This window comes from Arachis stenosperma, chromosome 6, assembly GCF_014773155.1.
Source record: "Arachis stenosperma cultivar V10309 chromosome 6, arast.V10309.gnm1.PFL2, whole genome shotgun sequence".
In the NCBI taxonomy this organism is placed as follows: Eukaryota; Viridiplantae; Streptophyta; class Magnoliopsida; order Fabales; family Fabaceae; genus Arachis; species Arachis stenosperma.
The window spans coordinates 144,913,306-144,935,838 of record NC_080382.1 but is presented as its reverse complement, the minus strand read 5'-3'; the positions used below and the strand labels follow the sequence as shown (position 1 = coordinate 144,935,838).

The 22,533-nt window shown below is 31.8% G+C and overlaps 1 protein-coding gene across 1 annotated transcript; it reads left to right on the top strand.

Annotated features, from left to right (window-relative positions):
* Positions 1 to 20,678: 20,678 nt before the first annotated feature.
* Positions 20,679 to 22,195, top strand: LOC130934923 (uncharacterized). The gene is made up of 3 exons (XM_057864443.1): positions 20,679 to 21,266; positions 21,340 to 21,391; positions 21,435 to 22,195. The coding sequence occupies exons 1-3, from the start codon at positions 20,679 to 20,681 to the stop codon at positions 22,193 to 22,195; spliced, it is 1,401 nt and encodes a 466-aa protein (XP_057720426.1).
* Positions 22,196 to 22,533: the final 338 nt, after the last annotated feature.

The window sequence follows — 22,533 nt, the reverse complement described above, 5'->3', positions numbered from 1 at the left end:
TGCAAAATTGCAAACTAATAATAATAATAATAGCTTTTGCTTTACACATCAGGTGCGCTGTATAAGGACAGATGCTGTGTGTTGCAACCTCGTTAGGAACTTTCTTTAGAAACTTTATTACAAGTTTTCTTTACATTTCTTAAATTATGCATTTAATGTATTATCTAGTCATGGGATACATAAAAGGTGGACACTACAATTTTGTATTTTGATTTATTATTATTTTTAAGAAAATTGTATTAATATGTCAGTTTTTTTTTAGTTCAATTTTAGTTTCTATTAGAAACTTTTAAATTATAAATTTTATATTGGATTATTAGTTCTTCATTTAAGAAAAAACGAATATAATAAATAAATAAATTTTATTTATTCACATTACAACAAAAACGACATGTTGCAATTTGTTTTTATGTTGTCTAACCAATCATTGCCAATGCCTCAAGCTATCTATCGTATATTACATAAAAATATCTTTATATAAAATAATAATTAAGAATGAATTATTATATAATTTTGATTAATTATTACTACTTGTTTGCAAGACATACAGCATCGTTTTCTTTAATAAATATTTTAAGATATACTCGTCATTCTATTCTTTAAATCAAATGTGCAAAAAGTTAATTTCTTAGAAGGATCATCATCCATATGTTGTGTTTGTACCTTCCCAGCCATATCTATATAACTTAATTACGTTTATCATCTGTGTCACAATAATAATGATAATTTGAAACCATCAATCTTGAGGAGCATCTTCCTTCTTCTCTTTGCGCTTACTTTAGGAATTAATAATTTAAATTTATTTAGCAATAAAATATGGATTTTAATTTGTATGGCTGAGATGCTGCTCTCATCCTTTTGTTCTTAATTAACTATCAAAATCTATAGTATATACATTGTTAACGCCATAATTTATATATTGTGGATATGCTTTTGCTTTACACGTGTCTAGTGTACTCTTGTCTGTCTTCATCTATAATATTATTATTTCAGAACTGTACTTAATCATTAATAATTTATATTTATATTTATTGAGAATTTATATATATAAAATATATAATTTATATTTATATTTATTTAAATATATATATAAATTAATAAAATTTTACTTGTTAAAAATAATTTGATAATTATACTAGTTAAATATTAGTCAAAATTAATAAAAAATGTTGACCTGAAGATTTTCCGATATTGGAATAATGTATTGATGTAGGTTTAAAATAGTACTATACTACTTAGTTAAACATGGATTTTGTAAAACTTGTAACCATGTTTGAAAAATTTAAATTTCAATTCTTCATTTGCAAATTACAAAGCACTTTTAAAAGAAAGAAACTAAACTTATATTCATAAAAAAAAAAATTGTAACAAAAATATTCAACCTTTAAATTTTTGTTGACTTTTAATAAAATTTAACCAAAATTCCTAAATAGTATTAAAGTTAGGGTTAGATATAGATTTTTCAAATTTTGTTATAGATTTTGAATTTTGTTAGATCTAGATTTTCCAACTCTAAATCGATCAAATTTAGGTTAATTATATTGCGATAGTAGTATTGATGGTAGTAGTGGTGTTACTTAAATAGTGGTGATAGAGACGGAGGATTATGAAAATTTGTGGGTTTAGATAAAAATGAAACGATAATGATGTTAGCAGTTAAAAATAAAAGGCAGAAATAATTTAAAAATTTTGATTAATTTTTTTAGAAAATCAACAAAAATTTAAGGATCGGATATTTTTGTCACAAAAAAATTCATTTTTCATGAATTTAAGTTTAATTTCGTTTATGAATAGTTTTGTTTGCATTCAGAACATTCACGAGTAGTAATAGTTGTTTTTTTTTCTTTTTTTTTTTTTTTTTGGTCGGTGGATTGGACAACCCCCAATCCTAGGTACCTTCGTGGATTGGACAACCCCAATCCTAGGTACACAACACACCCACACACTCCTCACACATTTTTATCACATTTTTTTTTTCTTTAGGCTTTCCTATGTGCTAAACTAGGGGCCTGAGTGTGTCAAATTATGGGCTTGAAAGCCCAATTTTAATTAGACTTATGGCCGTGAAATCCAATTTTATTCTGGTCTTAGCTTTTTTTCTTTAGTCCAAACCCTTAAGACCTTCATTATATGACCAAAAATAGTTTTAGCTTATATTTGAGATTCCACGTCCCAAAAAAAAAGCAAGATATTCTATCAACTAAAAAAAAAAAGAAAGATATTCTATAAGGTTAGCAAGAGGGGCCAAGGTTACCAGTATTTTTTCAATGAAGTTTTTTAATAAAAATTTTATTTTTAACCATTTTAAATTGATCTTAGTTAACTGATCTGCGTAAGTAATAATCTGAAACATCTAGTTAAGAGATATAAAAGAACCCTGACAAAAAAAAAAAGAAGTATTTATTTATATATTTATCATTATTATTTTATAATAATTCTACATACTTTTTCTGTTAGGATTGGATAACTAATTTAACATCATATTTTTTTGTTTATGAATTTAACATCATTTGAATGATCAACTTACTAGGTACCCATTCTAGTTGGGCCAATATATAAATTTTAAGTGTTGAGAAATGAAAGATATATTAATATAAGTGGTCTTATTATTTAATATTTATCCACTATATGAAGAGTTACATAAAACTACATAAGCAAACCCATACATAATCTTAGAGGTGAAAATTTAGGTGTAGTTTATTTCACATAAAGTTAATAGTTAAGAACCGTTAGATGAAAATTTAGTCAAATCAGTTAAATTATCTAATAATTTTCAATTATCAACTTTATGTAAAGTCGACTACATTTGAATTTTCACTTTTATTAGATGTTTAGAAATTCACGAGTCTTCCGTGTAATACAAATATACTATCCCACTAATTATGGAAGCTCGTTACAAAGACACTTATACCCCTACAAAATCTCAAAACTCAAACCATACATATAAAGTATATAAAAACTATATAGTCATAGATGAACTTATTAACTATTTAGAAGCACTTATAATATAAAGTAAGAACTACACACCTCAAGAGAATTATTATGGGTACATGCATGATTATTGAAATCATGCAACTTGGTCCTTAACCTTGTAGTGACCATTCTTGAGACGATCAAAGATATAGTCAATAAGTGAATTAATTTCATCATCACCACTTACTTTTCCATCATGGTTGGCATCAACATTCCAGAGACAAAATTGGGTTCTACATGAAGGGAATTTGGAACCAAGATTCTTAAAAGCTTCCTTCAGTTCATCCCTTGTGTAACAACCGTCCTTGTTTTTATCTGCTTTTTCCAATAATTTCTTTACTTCAGCTCTCATGTTTTCAGGTGGTGGGATGTATTTTGAATAAAACATCTTTAATAATTTCTCTCTTCTTCCTTTTTTTTTTTTTTGAAGGCTATGTGGTTGTGGATGGAAATGATGTGTTAGGACAAGATGATTTATATAAGAATAATAGAAGGCTTGAAGCAATGGCCATCTGGATATATAATATCTCTTCAACTACTTTTGTAATATTGGATAATATTCTTTCAATTTTTTTTAGAGAATAATAATAAAAAATTATAGAAAAGTAAAGAATAATTGATTTTGATGTATTAATAGTGTAGAACTTTTTGATAGTTACTAGCGTTTGGTAGAGAGACAGAGACCGAAAGACTAAGACTAAGAGACAGAGATTGAAATAAATATAATCTTAGTATTTTGTTTGGTGTAAAGTAAGAGACAAAAATTGAAACAAGAATGAAACTCTAATTTAAGTTGCACAAAGGGTAAAATTAAAATTAATTAATTGAAATAAGGTATTTTAGATATAAAATGTTATTAAAGTTTCAATCTCCGTCTTTACAAATTTCAGTTCCTTGTGTCTCCATTTTCTGAAGGTACTGAATACTAAAATTTTGAAGATAGAGACAAAAATTTTAGTACCAGTCTTTGAGTCAACAAAGATGATACTAAGTTTCAGTTTTTCAGTCTCTATTCCGATACCTCAAAATAAACGCTACCTAAATTACTTATCTTTTTATAATTATTTAGATGTAAAAAATAATTATTGTTAATGATGTGATTAATATAAAGTTAGTTGTAAATAGAGTAATTTTTTTTATTAATTTCTGATTATTTATCGAAAAGGTAAAGTATTTTTTATAATTTAAAATCTTAAACGATCACAATTATTTGAAAATTGGTTTAAATAACAATTGTAATTGGTTGTCAAATAGTGATATATCGATATGTCCGATATAAATATATTGTGACTTATATATAGAAATTAAATGGTTTTTAGAAATGATTTTTAAGAATAGAAACTAATCAATTTCTTTAAAAAAAATTAAATTATTGTATCAAAATTAAATTTAAAAAATATTATTTTGACACGTAAAATCTTAATTATATATAACAAAATGTTAATTAATAGAATGCAAAATGTTTGTATTTTAATTTTGATTACTTTTAGAAACAATAATAATGTTAAGATGCATGGAATGAATTTAATGAATCATACATCATCAATGCTTGCATCATGGTTTATTTGATGAGTACCCTTCCCGTTGAAGTCGCCACTTATCGTTTAAAGAAAAGCCAGATTCTCATGGAAAATTATGGTCGCCACTTTGTTTTATTATTTTGCATTTTTTTTTTTTACTAAATCTGTTATTTTAATTCACTTGAGTTTTTGTACCACTGAAGTTTTGCATTATTTATATTCTCATTCTCAACCAGTCCCAATCGGATTCTTGGGTCAAATATGGCATGTGATGTTTGATTCTCTCATCAGAAGATTAGTTTGCATCAATTCATCGTATATATCTTTTACTTGGAATATATGTTTTTTTGGCTGTGTAATAATAATAGACAAATTAATTTATATAAAATTTTGAAACCACTTATAAATTGAAATGAATATTATTGTTAATTAGGTCCAATTTTAATAATAAGAAAAAATACACTTTATATTATAAATTAACCAACAATTAACCAATAAAACAATACTAAATTATATAAATGATGAATAAAAAAAAGATATACATGTATCTCTTTTCAACATTAGTCACACTGAATAAGCCTCTAGATAGATACACATGCACCATATGTACTAGCTTATATTAGAATAATCTTAAAAAGGAGGGAAGAAAAAAAATCAAACGAAAATTTTTTATTTGTTAACCTTGATATTATTTATATTTTTCTTATATATCTAATCTCTTTATGCAATAAAAGGAAAACTATATGTTAATATATGTGATTAAAAAAATTGACAAGCGGTGCAAGTATATATAGACTTAGTTTTACACATTATTAAATCAATTTTTCTAAAAATTTAAACTTCTCATACATAAGAGTTTTGTTTTGGTTTTACATAAATTTTCATATTATCGTTCACTTTTTGTAAAAAACTAAGTGGATAAGAATAAAAAGCGATAATATAAATAGTTATATCTTTTACACTTTTTTTCAAATAAGAGTCTTTTTTAAATTTAGTTAACTAAAAATTAAATTTTAGATTTTTTTTAATATACAACTCTAATACTATATTATTGGAAGCGGTTCTCGTATTCCGTTATATTTAACGGAATATGATATTCCATCTATGTTGACCATTTAGATATAATATAAATTATTTGAACGTTTAAGATTTTGGAAGCTTTTTTTGAGTGAACATGAAGAGAAGAAACTTATGGTAGACTTCAAACCGGCTATGTAGTTGAAAAGTATTGAAACCTATATATTATTTTATTTGACCATGAACAATGAAGTTTGGTGTCATGGTGTGTTTTCGGCTTTTCGTGTGATCTTGAGCATACAGCCGAGTTGGCAATTTGTTAGAAATAGGCCTAATAGGCATATTTGTGTAATCATGGAAGAAAACAATTTTTGGTAATCATAAAATGAATAAGAAATGATCCTAATTGAATGGAAAGAATACTATACATGTAATTGGATAATTTATTTTTTAAAAAATACAGCAATGTTCCAAAAAAATAAGAGATGAATTAAATTATGCAAAATAGTGATAGATAAAATAATATTTTTGATGAGAGAAAAAATTGAGTGAAATTATCATGAAATCAAACTATTTAAATGCATATGAAATTTGTATTCATTTGTTTATTGTATATTATATGGATGAATTATTTGTGAGGTAAAGTTAAATTTTTTTTAATGTATTATAAAATGAATAATTGAAAATACTATAGAGTTCTTTAATATTATGCAATATTTTCGTATTCAGGACAAATTTAATCGATTATCAATAAGTAAAAAAAATCACTCTGAATAATTTGAATAGAAAATATATCTCTTCAAACTTTAAATTAAAGTACTATGATTTCTGTTGGTTATATTATTAAAGGAATTATTAAATTGACAAGTTCATATGAAATAATTAGCATTGATTTATACGATTTTAAAAATTGTATAATTAAAAGTAGTTTAATTATTTTATTAGTTTCTATAATTTTATCAAATTTATAATTAAATATTTATAATTTTTAATTTAGTCTTTATACTGCTTTTAATTTTGTAATTGGATTATTTTTATGTTAAAAATATTAAAATTAATAGAATATTTTTCTTAAAAAATATGTAATTAAAGATCTGATTAAGTTCTTAACTATGAATACTTTTAATTTACGAATACCTTTATAACAATCAAATTATAAATACAGAATAATTAAACTATTAAAATTTAAAGAAATATAAAATAGAATAAAAAATTTGAGATAACACATACTCTTAATTTATATGGAATTTATGTTTAAAATGAAATTAAGATTTAAAATTTAAATATTTTTAGTCTAATTCAAAGATCGTAATTCAAACCATAAATTTTGTAAAACTCATAATTTAAAATTAAAAATGTAGTTAGTTTTAAATTAAAATAGGGGATATTATTAAAATTTTTTTGTCAGTATTTTCAATTATATTTTATAATGAAGATATAATAATAAAGAAATGTAAATATTTTAAACACAAATTATATTTGTAACAAAACCAAAATTTCAAAGTGAAAATAAGTAAATAATGTATTTCTGAGAATATTTTTTTTGAAATAATATATGAGTCTATGGTGATCACTTAGCCACAAGCCACACACTAACACCCGTTTTAAGCCACTAGGAATTAGAGCTGCTTTTTGTTGACATTTTGCCTCTGCAACTAAGGTTATTTTTGTCCTCTCAACATCTATGTAAATGGGCTAACTAATACCATATTCCGTTTTTTTCCTCCGGTATATGTGATCATCTTCCTATATTATTATACCATTTCTTTCAAAAGCTTAAACTAATAAAAAGAAGTAATATGAATATCTAACACACATAAACTTTCTTTTTTTCCATTTTTTTTATTTATGCTAAATTCTTTTTTCTTTAAATCATCAAGTTAAGAGTCGAACTGTAGACCTTTAAATGATAAAACTTTAATACTATATTATGAAATTATTTTTTTTAAATTTAAATTAATAAAAAAAGTACAAAAATGATTATCATATTATATCTCTAATAATACATTAGAAAATCTATTAACGAGTGAATAGTAAAAGCAAAAAATGATTACTCATTGATAGAGCTGATACAAATCCGACCTCATAACTTGCCATTATGTATCATAACTCGACAATTTCTGTTACAACTCGGCCATTATGAGTTACAAGATTCAGCAAGTTAATATTCGGGAAAAAACATGTCCCGACGTTATCATTCATTAAAAACCTAATAAATGCTCTTCAATTCAGATGATCAACAACCAATTATACTCCACTTGTAAAGGTATGATATCTTCTTCTTAACAAACACATTGAATTCTCAATACTAATTTAAGCATCGGAGTATATTTGCATGTACATTTCTCTTCCTTTTTTCATATTTTTCACGATTGGACATTTCCTTAAACAGAAAGTTCGGACTTTCCCAAAATTCACATATTGGCGTTAAAGAAATAACTCGACATCAATTCATAAAACTCGAGCTACTCTCAAGGTATTTTATATAAGAACACTCACATATTAGTGATGTTTTTACGTAAATATAATAATTAAGATATAGATATATATATATTTTAAATAATTTAATTAAAAATTTAATAAAATTATAGAATAATTAATTTTTTTTTTAAAAAATTTAGTTAAATATTCATTGCCGAGACATATATAGGAATATTGATGATGGGACTTAAAGTATTGAAGCAAATAAAAAATGGCATTTTGGATTTCATGCTAATCTCTTACGTTTAAAATCACGTTATTCTTGCTTAGAGATGATGATTGGATCGATGATCTCGTTAGAACGAACCTTAAAATTTTGGTTAAAAAAAATTACAAAAATATATTAGAAGAGATAATTTATTTTTTTATTTTAGAAAGAATAAGATAAAATTCATCAAATCTTGATATTTTCGTTTGCATTGTGAGGGTGTTGTGATAGTCTATGAAGTAGTTTTGTTGACTACCATCGAGATTAGAAGACAGAATTTTTAAAAGTCTTTTAACGAGAATTTCTTTTATTAATTTCTACCATTCAAAATATATCCATATATATATATATATATATATATATATATATATATATATATAAAGTTGATTTAAACATAAAAGTGAAATTAATCTTCAAAAGAAAGTTAGTATTATTTATCTTATATATAAACAGTTACATAAGAAGACATACATGAAAATTAAAGTAGATATTCACGCGTCTGGGTTTGTGTCTCGACTTATGGGCTTTAAAGCCCAATTTTAATCAGACTTATGGCCGTGTAACCCAATTTTATTCTGGTCTTGGCTTTTTTTTTCTTTAGTCCCAACCTTTAAGGCCTTCATTTTACGACCAAAAACACGGCCTTTGTTTTAGCATATGTACGACATTAGCAAGATATTATATCTTAACCTTAAAAAAAAAAAAAAGATATTCTATAAGGTTGAGGTTGGCAAGAGGAGCCAAGGTAGTATTTTCTTATTGAAGATTTCTGCTAAAGATTTTATTTTTAACCATTTTGAGTTGGTCTAATAATTAGTTAACTGATCTGCGTAAGCAATAATTTGAAATATCTAGTTAAGAGATATAAAAGAAGTATTTATTTATATATTTATCAATTATCATTATTATTTTATAATTCTACATACTTTTTCTTTTAGGATAACTAATTTAACATCATTTGAATGATCGACTTACTACCCATTCTAGTTGGGGCAATATACAAATTTCAAGTAAGTCTTATTTTTAATATTTATCCACTATACGAAGAGTTACATAAAACTACATAAGAAAGCCCATACATAATCTTAGATGTTTAGAAATTCATGAGTCTTCCATGTAATACAAACACACTTATTTATACCCCTACATAATCTCAAAACTCAAACCATACATATATATTATAATAAACTATAAAGTACATAAAAACTATAGTCATAGATGAACTTAATTATTTAGAAGCATTTATATTATAAAGTAAGAACTACACACCTCAAGAGAATTATTATGGGTGCATGCATGATTATTGAAATCATGCAACTTGGTCCTTAAGCTTGTAGTGACCATTCTTGAGACGATCAAAGATATAGTCAATAAGTGAATTAATTTCATCATCACCACTTACTTTTCCATCATGGTTGGCATCAACATTCCAGAGACAAAATTGGGTTCTACATGAAGGGAATTTGGAACCAAGATTCTTAAAAGCTTCCTTCAGTTCATCCCTTGTGTAACAACCGTCCTTGTTTTTATCTGCTTTTTCCAATAATTTCTTTACTTCAGCTCTCATGTTTTCAGGTCGTGGGTTGTTTCCTACTGGATAAAACATCTTTAATAATTTCTCTCTTCTTCCCTGTTTTTTTTTAAGGCTATGTGGTTGTGGAAATGATGTGTTAGGACAAGATGATTTATATAAGAAAAGAAGGCTTCAAGTGTGGCCATCTGGATATATAATATCTCTTCAACTACTTTTGTAATATCGGATAGAAAAAGTCTAGGGACCAGCAAATTTTGTAGTTTTTAGCTATTAATTAGTCGTCAATGATGTTTTTAATGGTATGAAATTGTATTTAATAGTGTAAAATCATTCATTTTTTTTATAGTTAAGTGTTGGTCAGAATTTAACAAAAATACTGGCCTCTTACCATTTTTTTATTGGATAATATTTTTTTATTTTTTTTATAAGAGAATAATAATAAAAAACTATAGAAAAGTAGAGACTAATTAATTTTGATGTATTAATATTTAACAGTGTAGAATTTTTTAGATAGTTACTAAATTACATATCTTTTGGATAATTATTTAGATGTGAAAATAATTATTGTTACGGATGTGATAATATAAAGTTAGAGTTAAATATATAGAGTAATTTTTTTTATTAATTTCTGACTATTTATCTAAAAGGGAAAGTACTTTTTTTTTATAATTTAAAAATTCTTAATAATCGATCACAATTATTTGAAAAATTGGTCTAAATGACATTTGTAATTGATTGTCAAATAGTGGTATATATGTTGATATGTCAGATATAAATATCTCGTAAATAATATATAAAAATTAAATAGTTTTTAGAAATGATTTTTAAGAATAGAGACTAATCAATCCCTTTAAAAAAAATTAAACTATTGTATTAAAATTAAATTTTTAAAAAATTATTATATATTTTTTTCATTAAGTTAGTGCAATTAAGATTATTTAATTTTGACACGTAAAATCTTACTTATACATAACAAAATGTTGATTAATACAATATAATGCAAAATGTTTGTATTTTGATTATTTTTAGAAATAATAATGTTAAGATGCATGGAATGAATTTAATGAATCATACATCATCAATGCTTGCATCATGGTTTTCAATTTGCCTTTCATCAGAGAATCCAAATTAAAAAGAGGAACACTTTTTTATTTGATGAGTACCCTTCCCGTTGAAGTCGCCACTTATCGTTTAAGAAAAGCCAGATTCTCATGGAAAATTATGGTTCATATATATATATATATATATATATATATATATATATATATATATATATATATATTAACTTGGTCTCTTAATAATAATTTTCTATAAGATAAATTAATACTTAACAAAAAAAAACCTGATAAATTAGTCTATAATTATTTAGAATATTAGATATAATTAAATTAGAACCAGATGAAGTTTACTAGCATTTTAGTGGCAAATTAATCATTAACTTTTCTAAAACTTGTATAACTAGGCGATTAAAATAATTTGTCAATTTACTTGATTGTAACCATTTTGCTAGGAACTAATTTATTTAACAATTTCGTTATGTTACTAACGATATTTTTGTCAATTCCTGCCAACTCTAATTTATAACGATATTTAATGAGAGTACTTTTGTGGATATTGTTAGGTATCAGTAGCTTACGGTTGAGTGAGAATCACAGAGCAAGAGAAACAAGAGTAGAAGAGAGGAGTTGCATTGAAAACAGAACTAAAAAGTGTATTCAGAGTCAGTGTAAGCTAGTTATTTATACAAGCAGAGTGAGGTGTAGAGTGTGTGAGAGTGTAACAACAAATTAGTTGAGAGTCTAACAGCTGTAACTAATTCCTGCTGAGCTGGCACAGGTAGTTTCTAGAGACTAACTACACTAACATGCCCCCTCAAAACAAGGGCCTATGAAGACTCTGTATTGAAGACTCTTAGTAGTTTTCTGAATCTGTCAAAGGTTGTAGCTGAGAGAGGTTTGGTTAGGGTGTCAGCCAGTTGATCTTGAGCTGGGATGTGTTGAACAAATATTTCTTTTCTGGTTACATAATCTCGAACAAAGGACTGGTTGAGAGCAAAGTGTTTGGACTTGTTGTGCATAATTGGGTTGGCAGAGAGCATGACTGCACTTTGATTGTCGCAGTATACCACAGGTTTTGCCGAGCATACAATTCTTATTTCACTGAGAAGGTTTTGAAGCCAAATGATTTCGGTCACAGCATCTGCAATTCCTCGAAACTCAGCTTCAGTGCTGCTCTTGGACACTGCAGTTTGCTTTTTGCTAGCCCATGAGACCAAGTTTGAGCCAAGGTAAATGCCATACCCATTTGTTGACTTGCGATCATCAACATCACTGGCCCAATCAGAGTCGCAAAAGCCATAGATCCTGAAGTTTGTGAACTTGCTGAACCTGAGGCCATACTCTGTGGTGCCTGCCAAGTACCTGAGAATTCGTTTTACAGCTTTCCAGTGGGACTCAAGAGGGTTATGAAGAAACTGAGCTACTTTATTCACTGAGAAGGAGATCTCAGGCCTTGTAATCGTCGCATACTGCAGACCACCAACTATTGACCGAAACAGAGTGGGATTGCTAAAGGAGCCATCTCCAAAGGCAGATAGCTTTAGGGAGGAGGTCATGGGGGTAGGTACAGGTTTTGCATGGATCATGTCTGCCCGTTTCAAAAGGTCCTTAACATACTTTGTTTGTTTGAGAGTTACTGTATCGCCAGGGGTTTTTGCAACCTCAATGCCAAGGAAGTAGTTCATTTCTCCCAACTCTTTTAAGGCAAAGGTACTGTGGAGTTCAGTCACTAGTGCCTTGATATCAGACTCAGAGTTGCCAGTCACAAGAATATCATCTACATACACAAGGATGTATGTGGCTGAGGATGATGTGAATTTGGTGAATAGAGAGACATCAGATTGAGTGCTTGTGAAGCCAAATTGTCGAAGTGCAGTGCTGAGTTTTGTGAACCAAGCTCTGGGTGCCTGTTTGAGTCCATACAGAGATTTCTGGAGCTTACAGACTTGGAGGCAGTTTGGGGCCTTGAATCCTTCTGGTTGCTGCATGTAGACCATCTCGTGAAGATCCCCATTGAGAAATGCATTATTAAAGTCGAACTGGTGAATTTTCCATCCTTTGGCGAGAGCCACACTTAGCATGACTCGAACTGTAGCAGGGCGCACGACGGGGCTGAAGATCTGGTCATAATCAATTCCTTGGCGTTGGTGGAAGCCCTTGGCGACAAGCCGTGCCTTGTATTTCTGGATTGTGCCATCAGGGTGTTTCTTTATTCTGAAAACCCATTTACATCCTATGGGTTCAGAGTGCTGGGGCAGGTCAACCAGCTGCCAAGTGTCATTCTTGATCAGGGCTGAGTATTCCTCCTCCATGGCTCTTCTCCAATGCGGCGTAGCAAGTGCTTCGGAGACTGACTTGGGCAGGGTATCAAGTAAGGTTGACGCTGAGTCCACTACTGTATTGAGTACCTTAGGTTTGAAAATTCCACTTTTGCTCCTGGTTTGCATGTGGTGTTTGTTTTGGTTAGCTGTGCCAGCACGAGCAGAGCTGGGATGCTGCGAAGGTGTGGGTTGAGATGCAGCATTGGAAGGCTGCAGAATCGAATCAATCACCACCTGCAATGGAATATTCTCAAGGGAATCTGCACTGTTAGCACTGCCAGCATCTGGTTCAGCATTATTAGGGGCTGCAACAGGTATAGAAGGTAATGATAAAGACATGTTATTGCTATTAGTGAGAGGCCTATGATGCATGTTTGGGTAGGGAGGATGAAAGGTATAGGTAGCTGGGGGGGTATTGTTTGAGGGTTGGGTACGGGCAGGTTGGGAAGGGTTTGGGAAGAGGACTGGATAAGGAAATTCGTGTTCACAGAAGACAACATTTCTGGCAGTATAGATTTTTCCTGAAGGGGATAGACACTTATAGCCTCTATGGTTGGGAGCGTAGCCTAGAAATATGCATTTAGTTGATCTGTGGTCAAATTTGTGCTTATTATAGGGTCGAAGCCAGGGATAGCATGCACAGCCAAAGGGTTTTAATAGGGTATAGGTTGGTATGATGTTGAAGAGGACTTCTAGGGGGGATTTAAAGTTCAGGACAGGGGTGGGGAGTCTGTTGATTAGGTAGGTGGAGGTTAGGATTGCTTCATCCCAGAAGGAAAGGGGCAGAGAGGCTTGGGAGAGAAGGGTGAGAGCTGTTTCAGTGAGGTGGCGGTGCTTGCGTTCTACACACCCATTTTGTTGGTGTGTGTGAGGGCAGGTAAGTCTATGATGAATTCCTTGGCTGCTTAGGTACTGTGAGAAAGTATTGGAGAGGTATTCCCCACCATGGTCAGTTTGGAGGGCTTTGATAGTGTTGCCTGTTTGGTTTTCCATCAGGGTTTTATACTGGAGAAAGGCTGTGAAGGTTTGATTCTTGGTGTGTAGTAAGTAGGTGCAGGTGTACCGGCTGTAGGCATCAATGAAACAGACATAGTAGCGGAAGCCAGACTTGCTGGGTTGTGGGGAGGGGCCCCAGAGGTCTGAAAAGACTAATTCTAAGGGCTGTGTGTACTTGGATTGAGAGGGAGAGAAAGGGAGCTGGTGAATTTTGCTGATGATGCAGGAATGGCAAGGTGAAGTGGTTTTAGTGGTGCAAAAAGGAATTTGGTGGCTGCTGAGGATGGCTTTGATGACATGGTTAGAGGGGTGGCCAAGTCTTTTATGCCAGAGGTCGAGCGTGGCTGGGGGGATGGATTTTGACAATGAGGCTAGTGAAGAAGGGTTGCTGGTCTGGCTGTCATGTGAGAGAGCAAGGTTGCTGGTTCGGCTTGTATCTTTTGCTTCAAAGGTGACAGGGCAGGGGTGAGGTTTGGTGCATTTTGTGGTGATATGGTTTGTGGGAATGGATAAGGAGAGGTTGGAGATTTGGCTTTCTTTTAGGAGGGTAGAGTTGCTGGTTTGGCTGACATTCTGTGTATTAGAGGCACTGGTTTGGGAGTGTTTTTGGATACTGTTGGGACTGTTATTGACACAAAAAAAGGCATTGTCATTGGTGAGGGTAGTAGGCTGGGTGAGTAGAGCACAGAACTTATTTTTAGTGTCAATGTCAGGGTGCACAATTACATCAGAATTTGCATTAGTAGAGTCATCAAAAATCACAACAGTATTACTAAAGGGCACACAATTACTGGTATTGCAATTACTAACTGCATTATATTCATTGCTGTCAATTGAACTTACACAGGAGTCACTAAAAAAATCAATTTTTCTAGGCACACTTCTGGTGCATCTAATGCTGCTACTACATTTATTGCTATCTGGTTTTTCTTTGCATGTGTTTTTGTCTGGCTTTTCTTGCTTTGGAGTCTTTATTGTTACTCCTTTTTGTTGCCTTTTGTTTTCTGTTTTTGCAGGGGTTGGATACACATTCTTTTTCTGTTCAGCTACTAGTACTTGAGCTTTATTAGGCTGTTTGATTGGTCTTGAGATTTGTATATTCTCAAATCTATATAGACCATTGCTAAGTTTGCCTTGGAGCAGGATCTTCTTGGATTCCTGGCATTTGACATTACATAGGTAAGGCCAGAATTCAAAAAATACGCAGTTATCAAGGGCAAATTTAGAGACACTGACAAGGTTCTTTGAGATAGATGGTACATGAAGCAAATTCTGGAGTTTGAAAAACTTTTTGGATATAGATGCATGCATAATAGAACTCCCAATATTAGAAATACACATACCTTTACCATTACCTCCGAATACCTGGTCAGGTCCTTCATATGCCGAGCTGTTGATCAGGTTCATTTGGTCAAAGGTGATATGATGGGAAGCTCCTGAGTCCGGATACCACCCCTGGTCAGAGCTGTTGGAAGCAAGCAGGGCTTGAGGAGGGCCTTGATTGGTGTGGCTGGAATTTTCAGGTTGTTGATGGAAGCCAACAGTGGGTGGAGAAGGGCCATTGTTGGAAGTTTGCATTTGGGGGTTCTGGTAATTCTGATTGAACCTGTGGAAGCATTCCCAAACTGTATGTCCAATCCTGCCACACAGTTGACACTGAGGTCGATTTCCTTGCCACCATGACCTGCCCCCTCTAAAGCTTCTTCCTCTTCCTCTTCTGCCGGATTGCCCTCTACCACAGCTTCTATAGTTTTCATAGGACTCTTCTGTTGAATAATCACCTTTACCTTTGCTTGCCCCTTGGTCTTTGTTAGCAAGATTAGCTTGGATCATCATTAGATCGGGTTTTCGGAATCTTTCATTTACTTCTTCTTGAGCGAGCAGTTGTGACTCAAATTCACTAATTGTCAAGTGATCTAACCTAGAGTTAACCATGGTAATGAAAGCACTAAATTCTTCATCCAAACCTTGTAGAGCAGCTTCAATGTGTTCTTCTTTTGACAGTGGAGTACCGAGAGCAGCTAGAGAGTTGGTTACTTTATTGATCTTGAAAATATACTCGATTGCAGGTGTTCCTTGTTTCTTGATCATCTTGAGCTGAGCCTTTAGCATTCTGACCTTAGATCTGAGCCTGGCTGTGAAGTATTCATCCAGTGCTGTCCAGATTTCATGTGCATATTCGTATTCTACAGCTTTGTTTACAAAGGTTTCATTCATGGCAGAGAGCATCCAAGCAACTAAGCATTCATCACGCTGTTCCCACTCTTCGAATTCTTGTGATATCTTTCCTTCAATTCTGTCTTGATCGGAGTTGAATTTTCTTGGAATCGATAGAGAAGTCACATGGTGCTGAAGTCTGTTTGCTTTTATGCACGCTAATGCTTGACGCTTCCAGGCTTTGTAGTTATCTTCATCCAGCTTGATCGTTGCTGGAAAATTAGCAATAGACGCCATTGTTGTTGATTGAAGTCTTGAAGCTTGATTTCCTTGGTTTTGCGAAGCGGAAGATGTTGAGTGTTCCATGGATCTTGAACCAGAAAGCTCTGATACCATGTTAGGTATCAGTAGCTTACGGTTGAGTGAGAATCACAGAGCAAGAGAAACAAGAGTAGAAGAGAGGAGTTGCATTGAAAACAGAACTGAAAAGTGTATTCAGAGTCAGTGTAAGCTAGTTATTTATACAAGCAGAATGAGGTGTAGAGTGTGTGAGAGTGTAACAACAAATTAGTTGAGAGTCTAACAGCTGTAACTAATTCCTGCTGAGCTGGCACAGGTAGTTTCTAGAGACTAACTACACTAACAGATATATCTAATAAAAATATTTTTTTTATGGTTGTGTCTTTATAGATATATTTTTTAAACGTGTCTCTTTATATATGTGTTTAAAATATAATAATTAATTATTATTAGTAATAAATTGACAAATAGTATATTAGTACCTTATACTAATTTATTCGATGCAAAAATTATTCAAACTTGGATATGACTCTTATTTTTGTCTTCTACTTAAATTCTAGTTAATTTTTAAAAAATATAAGCGGTTGGATAGAAACATGTTAAATATTCCATATCTGACACCTAAGACCTAACACACAATTATATCGGGTTCCAATAAATTAGCATTTCCCCTAAGAACAAAAGTAGTTATAACTTTGTTTTATTATTTTGCATTTTTTTTTTACTAAATCCGTTACTTTAATTCACTTGCACAGTGTTTGGTTCAAACGAAAATAAAGGGAAGGAAAATACAGAGAAAGAAATCGGGTGGAAAGTCAAGTTTTCCATTGTTTGGTTTATCAAAGAAAATGAAGAGGAAAAGAAAAAAGTAGAGCGGGGTCCATGAAAAAATTTTCTCTTCGGCTGAGAGATGAAAACTAACAAGAAAAAGAAAATAGTGATATAATTACAAATTTATTCTCTATTTAATAAAAAGATTAAAATATTTTATTTTATTTTTTTTACATTTGAAAATCATCTCTTGTGCTCTTCTTAATTTTACAGCACTATCAAACTTCATTTTTTCTTAAATATAATTTAAGAGATTAATAATATAATTTATGAATAATTATTTACTTGTAAAATTATTTACTTGTAAAATTAATATATTATAATTTATATATAATATAAGTAAGGATATTAATGTAATTTTATTCTAACATAATTTTTTTTTCTTACTTTTCTTTCAATACAAACAAAAAAAAAATTTCTCTCTATTTTCTTTCCATCCATTTTCTCTTAATCCAAACAATATACAAATAACTCTACTTTTCTTTCAATTTTCTTTCCTCTTATTTTCTTTCCTTCCATTTTCCTTCTTATATCCAAACAAAACCTTGAGCTTTTGTACCACTGAAGTTTTGCATTATTTATATTCTCATTCTCAACCAGTCCAAATCGGAATCTTGGGTCAAATATGATATAACATTATGTGGCATGTGATGTTTGATTCTCTCGTTAGAAGATTAGTTTGCATCAATTCATCGTATCTTTCAATTGGAATATATGATTTTTTACACTGTAATAATAGAAAAATTCATTTATAGAAAATTTTTGAAATCACTTATAAATTGAAATGAATATTATTGTTAATTAGGTCCAATTTTAATAATAAGAAAAAATACACTTTATATTATAAATTAACCAACAATTAACCAATAAACAATACTAAACTATATAAACTTTCTTTCTTTTCATTTTTCTTAATTTATGCTTTTTTTTTATATCATTAAGCTAAGAATGGTAGACCCTTAAATAATAGAAAGTTTAATACTATATTATGAAATTATTTTTTTTATTTTCAATTGATGAAAAAAAGTACAAAAATAATTATCAGATTATATCTCTAACAATACATGAGAAAATTTATTAACGAGCTAATAGTAAAAGCGAAAAAAATGATTACTTATATAGATACATATTATGTTAAGCAATTTAATAAATATATTAAATTATTTAACGATTTTTAATTATTAATTTTATATAAAAATATTTTAATCTGATTAATCACCTCTTTGCAAGGTTTTAATTAAGCTAATTAAGTTGTCCTATTCGAGTAACACAAATATATCTCATAGGATTACTTTAATTTGTTTTTAAATTTTTAGAAGAGAGAATAATTCACGAAAAACCATGTACAAATTAAACAAAATTAAACGTATTTCCAAAACATTTACTTATGAAAATTTCTTATTTTAGAGAGAGTTGGATAAAATTTAGCATGTCTTTATATTTTGGGTAAAGTATACTGTTTGTCCCTGAAGTTTATTAAAAGTTTCAAAATTACTCCTAAGTTTCAATTTGTTTCAATTTTATCCCAAAAGTTTTCGATTTGCATCAATTTTATCCTTTAAGTTGACGCCGTTTAAATTACTCACGGACGTTAGTGATATGGCAAAGTATAGTGTGTGATGTGGCAAGAAATGTGAAACCCCCAAAATACCCATAGCTGAGTAACCCAAGTAAACCAATTGGCATCCTTTTTCAACCATAACCCGTTTGTCTTCCCTTTGCCAGTAAGAAACATCGCCAGAGAAACAGAGTCACAGGAAGAAGCTTGGTGGGTGGTTAGACGTCGCACCGTCAACTACAGTCCGCCACAGCGACGTGCAGGACGGTGCATGTTGTGACACCGTGGAGACTGAGGGAGGAGTCTGGGATAGCATTCAGTCATCAACCATTCAAACTTGGATAGCGCCATTCTGATTAAGGTTTCTGACGAGGTAGGCCACCATTCTAGTCAATTTTGCTACTGCATGTCTGAACGGTGAGGATTTAGGATTTTTTTTTAATCACTGTTGATTGCTGTTAGGGTTCTATTGCATTGAGGGATTGAGGAATTTTTGCTCTGTTTTAGTGAAAAATATAACTTTGAGGTGGTCTATATTTTTTAATGATTAGTTACTCTGTTCTTTGGTCTGAACATCTTTTTATAACGGCAGGATGGATGATTTCAGTGTTAGAGTTCATCACAGGGGTAGATTTTGTAGTGATAAGGGTAAAAATGAGTATATTGATGGTGAGGTGACAATAGTTGACTGGTGTGACAGAGATAGATGGAGTGTTATAGAGGCTTATGATGTGGTTGGAAAACTTGGGTACATTGCTGAGAACATTGGGGTACTGTGGTATAAAGATACTGAATTAGGATTAGAAGGGTTGAAGTTGTTGAAAGGTGATGAAGAAGCAATGGAAATGGCAAATATAGGAGTTGAAAAAAAGGTAGTTGATTTGTATGTGGTGCATAAGGCCTCAATCCCAGATGATTTTTGTTACGACATTGGTTATTTAGATGTTGGGGGTGGCAGCAAAGTTGTTGAGGAGGAGTGTGTGGATGTTGACAGTGGGCCAAGTGATATTAGACAGGCCCAAAATATTCAAACAGAAACCCAAGGTGGAGGGGTGGATATGGAGGCCCAAATGCAGGGATTAGTTGATGCCCATGTATCTGCTGAAGAAGTGATACAGAATATTGGTGATGGGGACAATAGTGAAGAAGAGGATGACACTGATGACCCAGATTATGAGGCCGATTCTGATCTGCATTTTAGTGATAGTGAAGATGATTATTGTGGTGATGATGGGCTATTTGATGTTGACATAACTCTTGGAGAGATGCACAAAGATATAAGAAAGTCTAAGAAAAGTAGGAGTGCTGTCGAGAAGTTAAAGAAAACTCAAAAGGAGGCTGCTGGGAAGAGAAAGAGCTCTCGTTTAAGCGATGATGAAGGATTGAACAGTGATGAATTAGAGGAGGTATCGAGTGAGGACGATGAAGCCAGCAAGAAGAAATTTCCCGTTCACAAGGAGTTGAAGGATATGAGTAAGCATAAGTGGGAGGCTGGAACTCTCTATGCAACAAGAGAGGAGTTCAAGGAAGCTGTGACATCATATGCTGTTCATACTGGGAGAAACATAAAATTTCCAGTGGTGGACAATGTCCGGGTGAGGGCTAAGTGTGGAGATGGTTGTGAATGGTTTGCATATGCGGTGAAGATGGCCAATGAAGATAGTTGGTAGCTAAGAACAGTTAATGATCATCATTCTTGTAACACTGTATTTGACATAAAAGTGATGAAGTCGAAGTGGCTGGCGAAGGTCTTCACGAGAAAAGTAGAAGAGAATCCGAAGTTGAAGCTGGGCACCATACAAAGTAGGACTCTTAGGAAGTGGAATGTGCAGATTTCAAGAGCAAAGGCATTTCGGGCCAAGCAGATTGCACTGGTTGACATTAATGGAACTTTTAGGGAGCAGTATAGAAGACTTTACGACTATTGCCATGAGTTGCTGCGCACCAATCCTGGTTCATCTGTGAAGCTGCATGTTCAATTACCTCCAGCAGCCCAAACTGAGCACCCCGATACATTAGTCGACCTAAGTCCACGATTTCATAGGATTTATATTTGCTTAAAGGCTTGCAAGGAGAGTTTCATGAAGTGTAGGCCTATGATAAGGCTTGATGGTTGCTTTTTGAAGACACCATATGGAGGATGGCTATTGGTTGCTATGGGGTGGGATCCGAATGACCAGATGCTACCTATAGCATATGCGGTCGTGGAGGCTGAGACAAAAGATTCATGGACGTGGTTCCTCTCAAACCTAATTGATGATATAGGAGCGGATAAATTATTACGTAGCACGTTCATGTTTGACCAACAAAAGGTAAATTACTAACATCTATTTATAAACTAATTATTTGATCATTATATTAAAATTGTGCACTTTGAACCAACAGGGCCTGGTGCCAACGTTTGATGAAATACTTCCAGGTGTTGATCACAGATTCTGTGTGAGACACCTTTATGCCAACTTCAAAAAAAAAATTTCCAGGGCTGAATCTTAAGAAAAGGATGTGGAGAGCTGCAAAATGTACATATCTAGCAGCATGGGAAAAGGAGTTGATGGAAATCCGAGCCATTAGTGAGGGTGCCTATCGACACTTGATAGGAATTCGTCCAAAGTATTGGACTAAATCAAGGTTTGAATTCTATCCTAAATGTGACGCTCTTGTCAATAATATGTGTGAAAGCTTTAACTCTGCAATTGTTGAATCAAGGGAAAAATCAATATTGACAATGCTAGAAGATATTAGAGTTTATTTGATGAAGAGATGGGCTGAAAATAGGGTACTTATTGAGAAGTATATGGATGATATTCTTCCTAGGATTAAGCTTAAGTTACAAAAGGAAATAGATGCTTCTAGGTGGTGGTTTCCGGTTGCTGCCGGCATTTCAAAATTTGAAGTCATAAGAGGCAGGGACAAATTTGTAGTGAATCTTCTGAAGAAAGAGTGTACTTGTAGAAAGTTTCAAATGACAGGTTTACCTTGTCCGCATGCAGTTAGTACAATTAATTGTGCTAAAGATGATATTCGAAAATATGTTGCAAGCTGTTACACTAAAGCTGCTTATGTGGCTTGTTATACCCCCATGATTAACCCTTGTAATGGAGATACAATGTGGGAGAGAACTACTCACCCAGATGTGATGCCTCCACCACATAGAGTGCCAATTGGGAGGCCTAAGAAGAAAAGAGCAAGGGGGGAGGGTGAAGAACCACAGGGCCCAAGCACATCTAGGCTGGGGTTATAACAAAAATGCTTTCGTTGTCTGAAATTGGGTCACAACAAGCGATGCTGCCCTCTTAGAAGGCCAAACGTGAGTTCTTGTCTATTAAAAATAGTTTCATACATAACACTGTTTCTTATGCTGTTTACGTATTCATAACTGTAACTTGATGCTGTTTTTTGTTCATGTCCATCATAGGAAACAACTGCTGCCCCATCCTCAGCATCGCCAGCCCAAATCAATAATGCTGGAACTGCTACAACATCACCAGCCCAGCATAGCACTGTAAGGAATGCTGGATCTACTAGCTCAGTGCATAAGAGGAGCAGGTTGGCCAGTGTTGCAGCAACGCCTAATACCCA

Bases quoted from the DNA above. Each gene is read 5' to 3' on its own strand.
- LOC130934923 (XM_057864443.1), top strand. From the start codon at position 20,679: ATGAAGTCGAAGTGGCTGGCGAAGGTCTTCACGAGAAAAGTAGAAGAG. The intron at 21,267-21,339 runs GTAAATTACTAA...TTGAACCAACAG, and splicing joins TCATGTTTGACCAACAAAAG to GGCCTGGTGCCAACGTTTGA. The intron at 21,392-21,434 runs GTGTGAGACACC...AAAAATTTCCAG, and splicing joins AGGTGTTGATCACAGATTCT to GGCTGAATCTTAAGAAAAGG.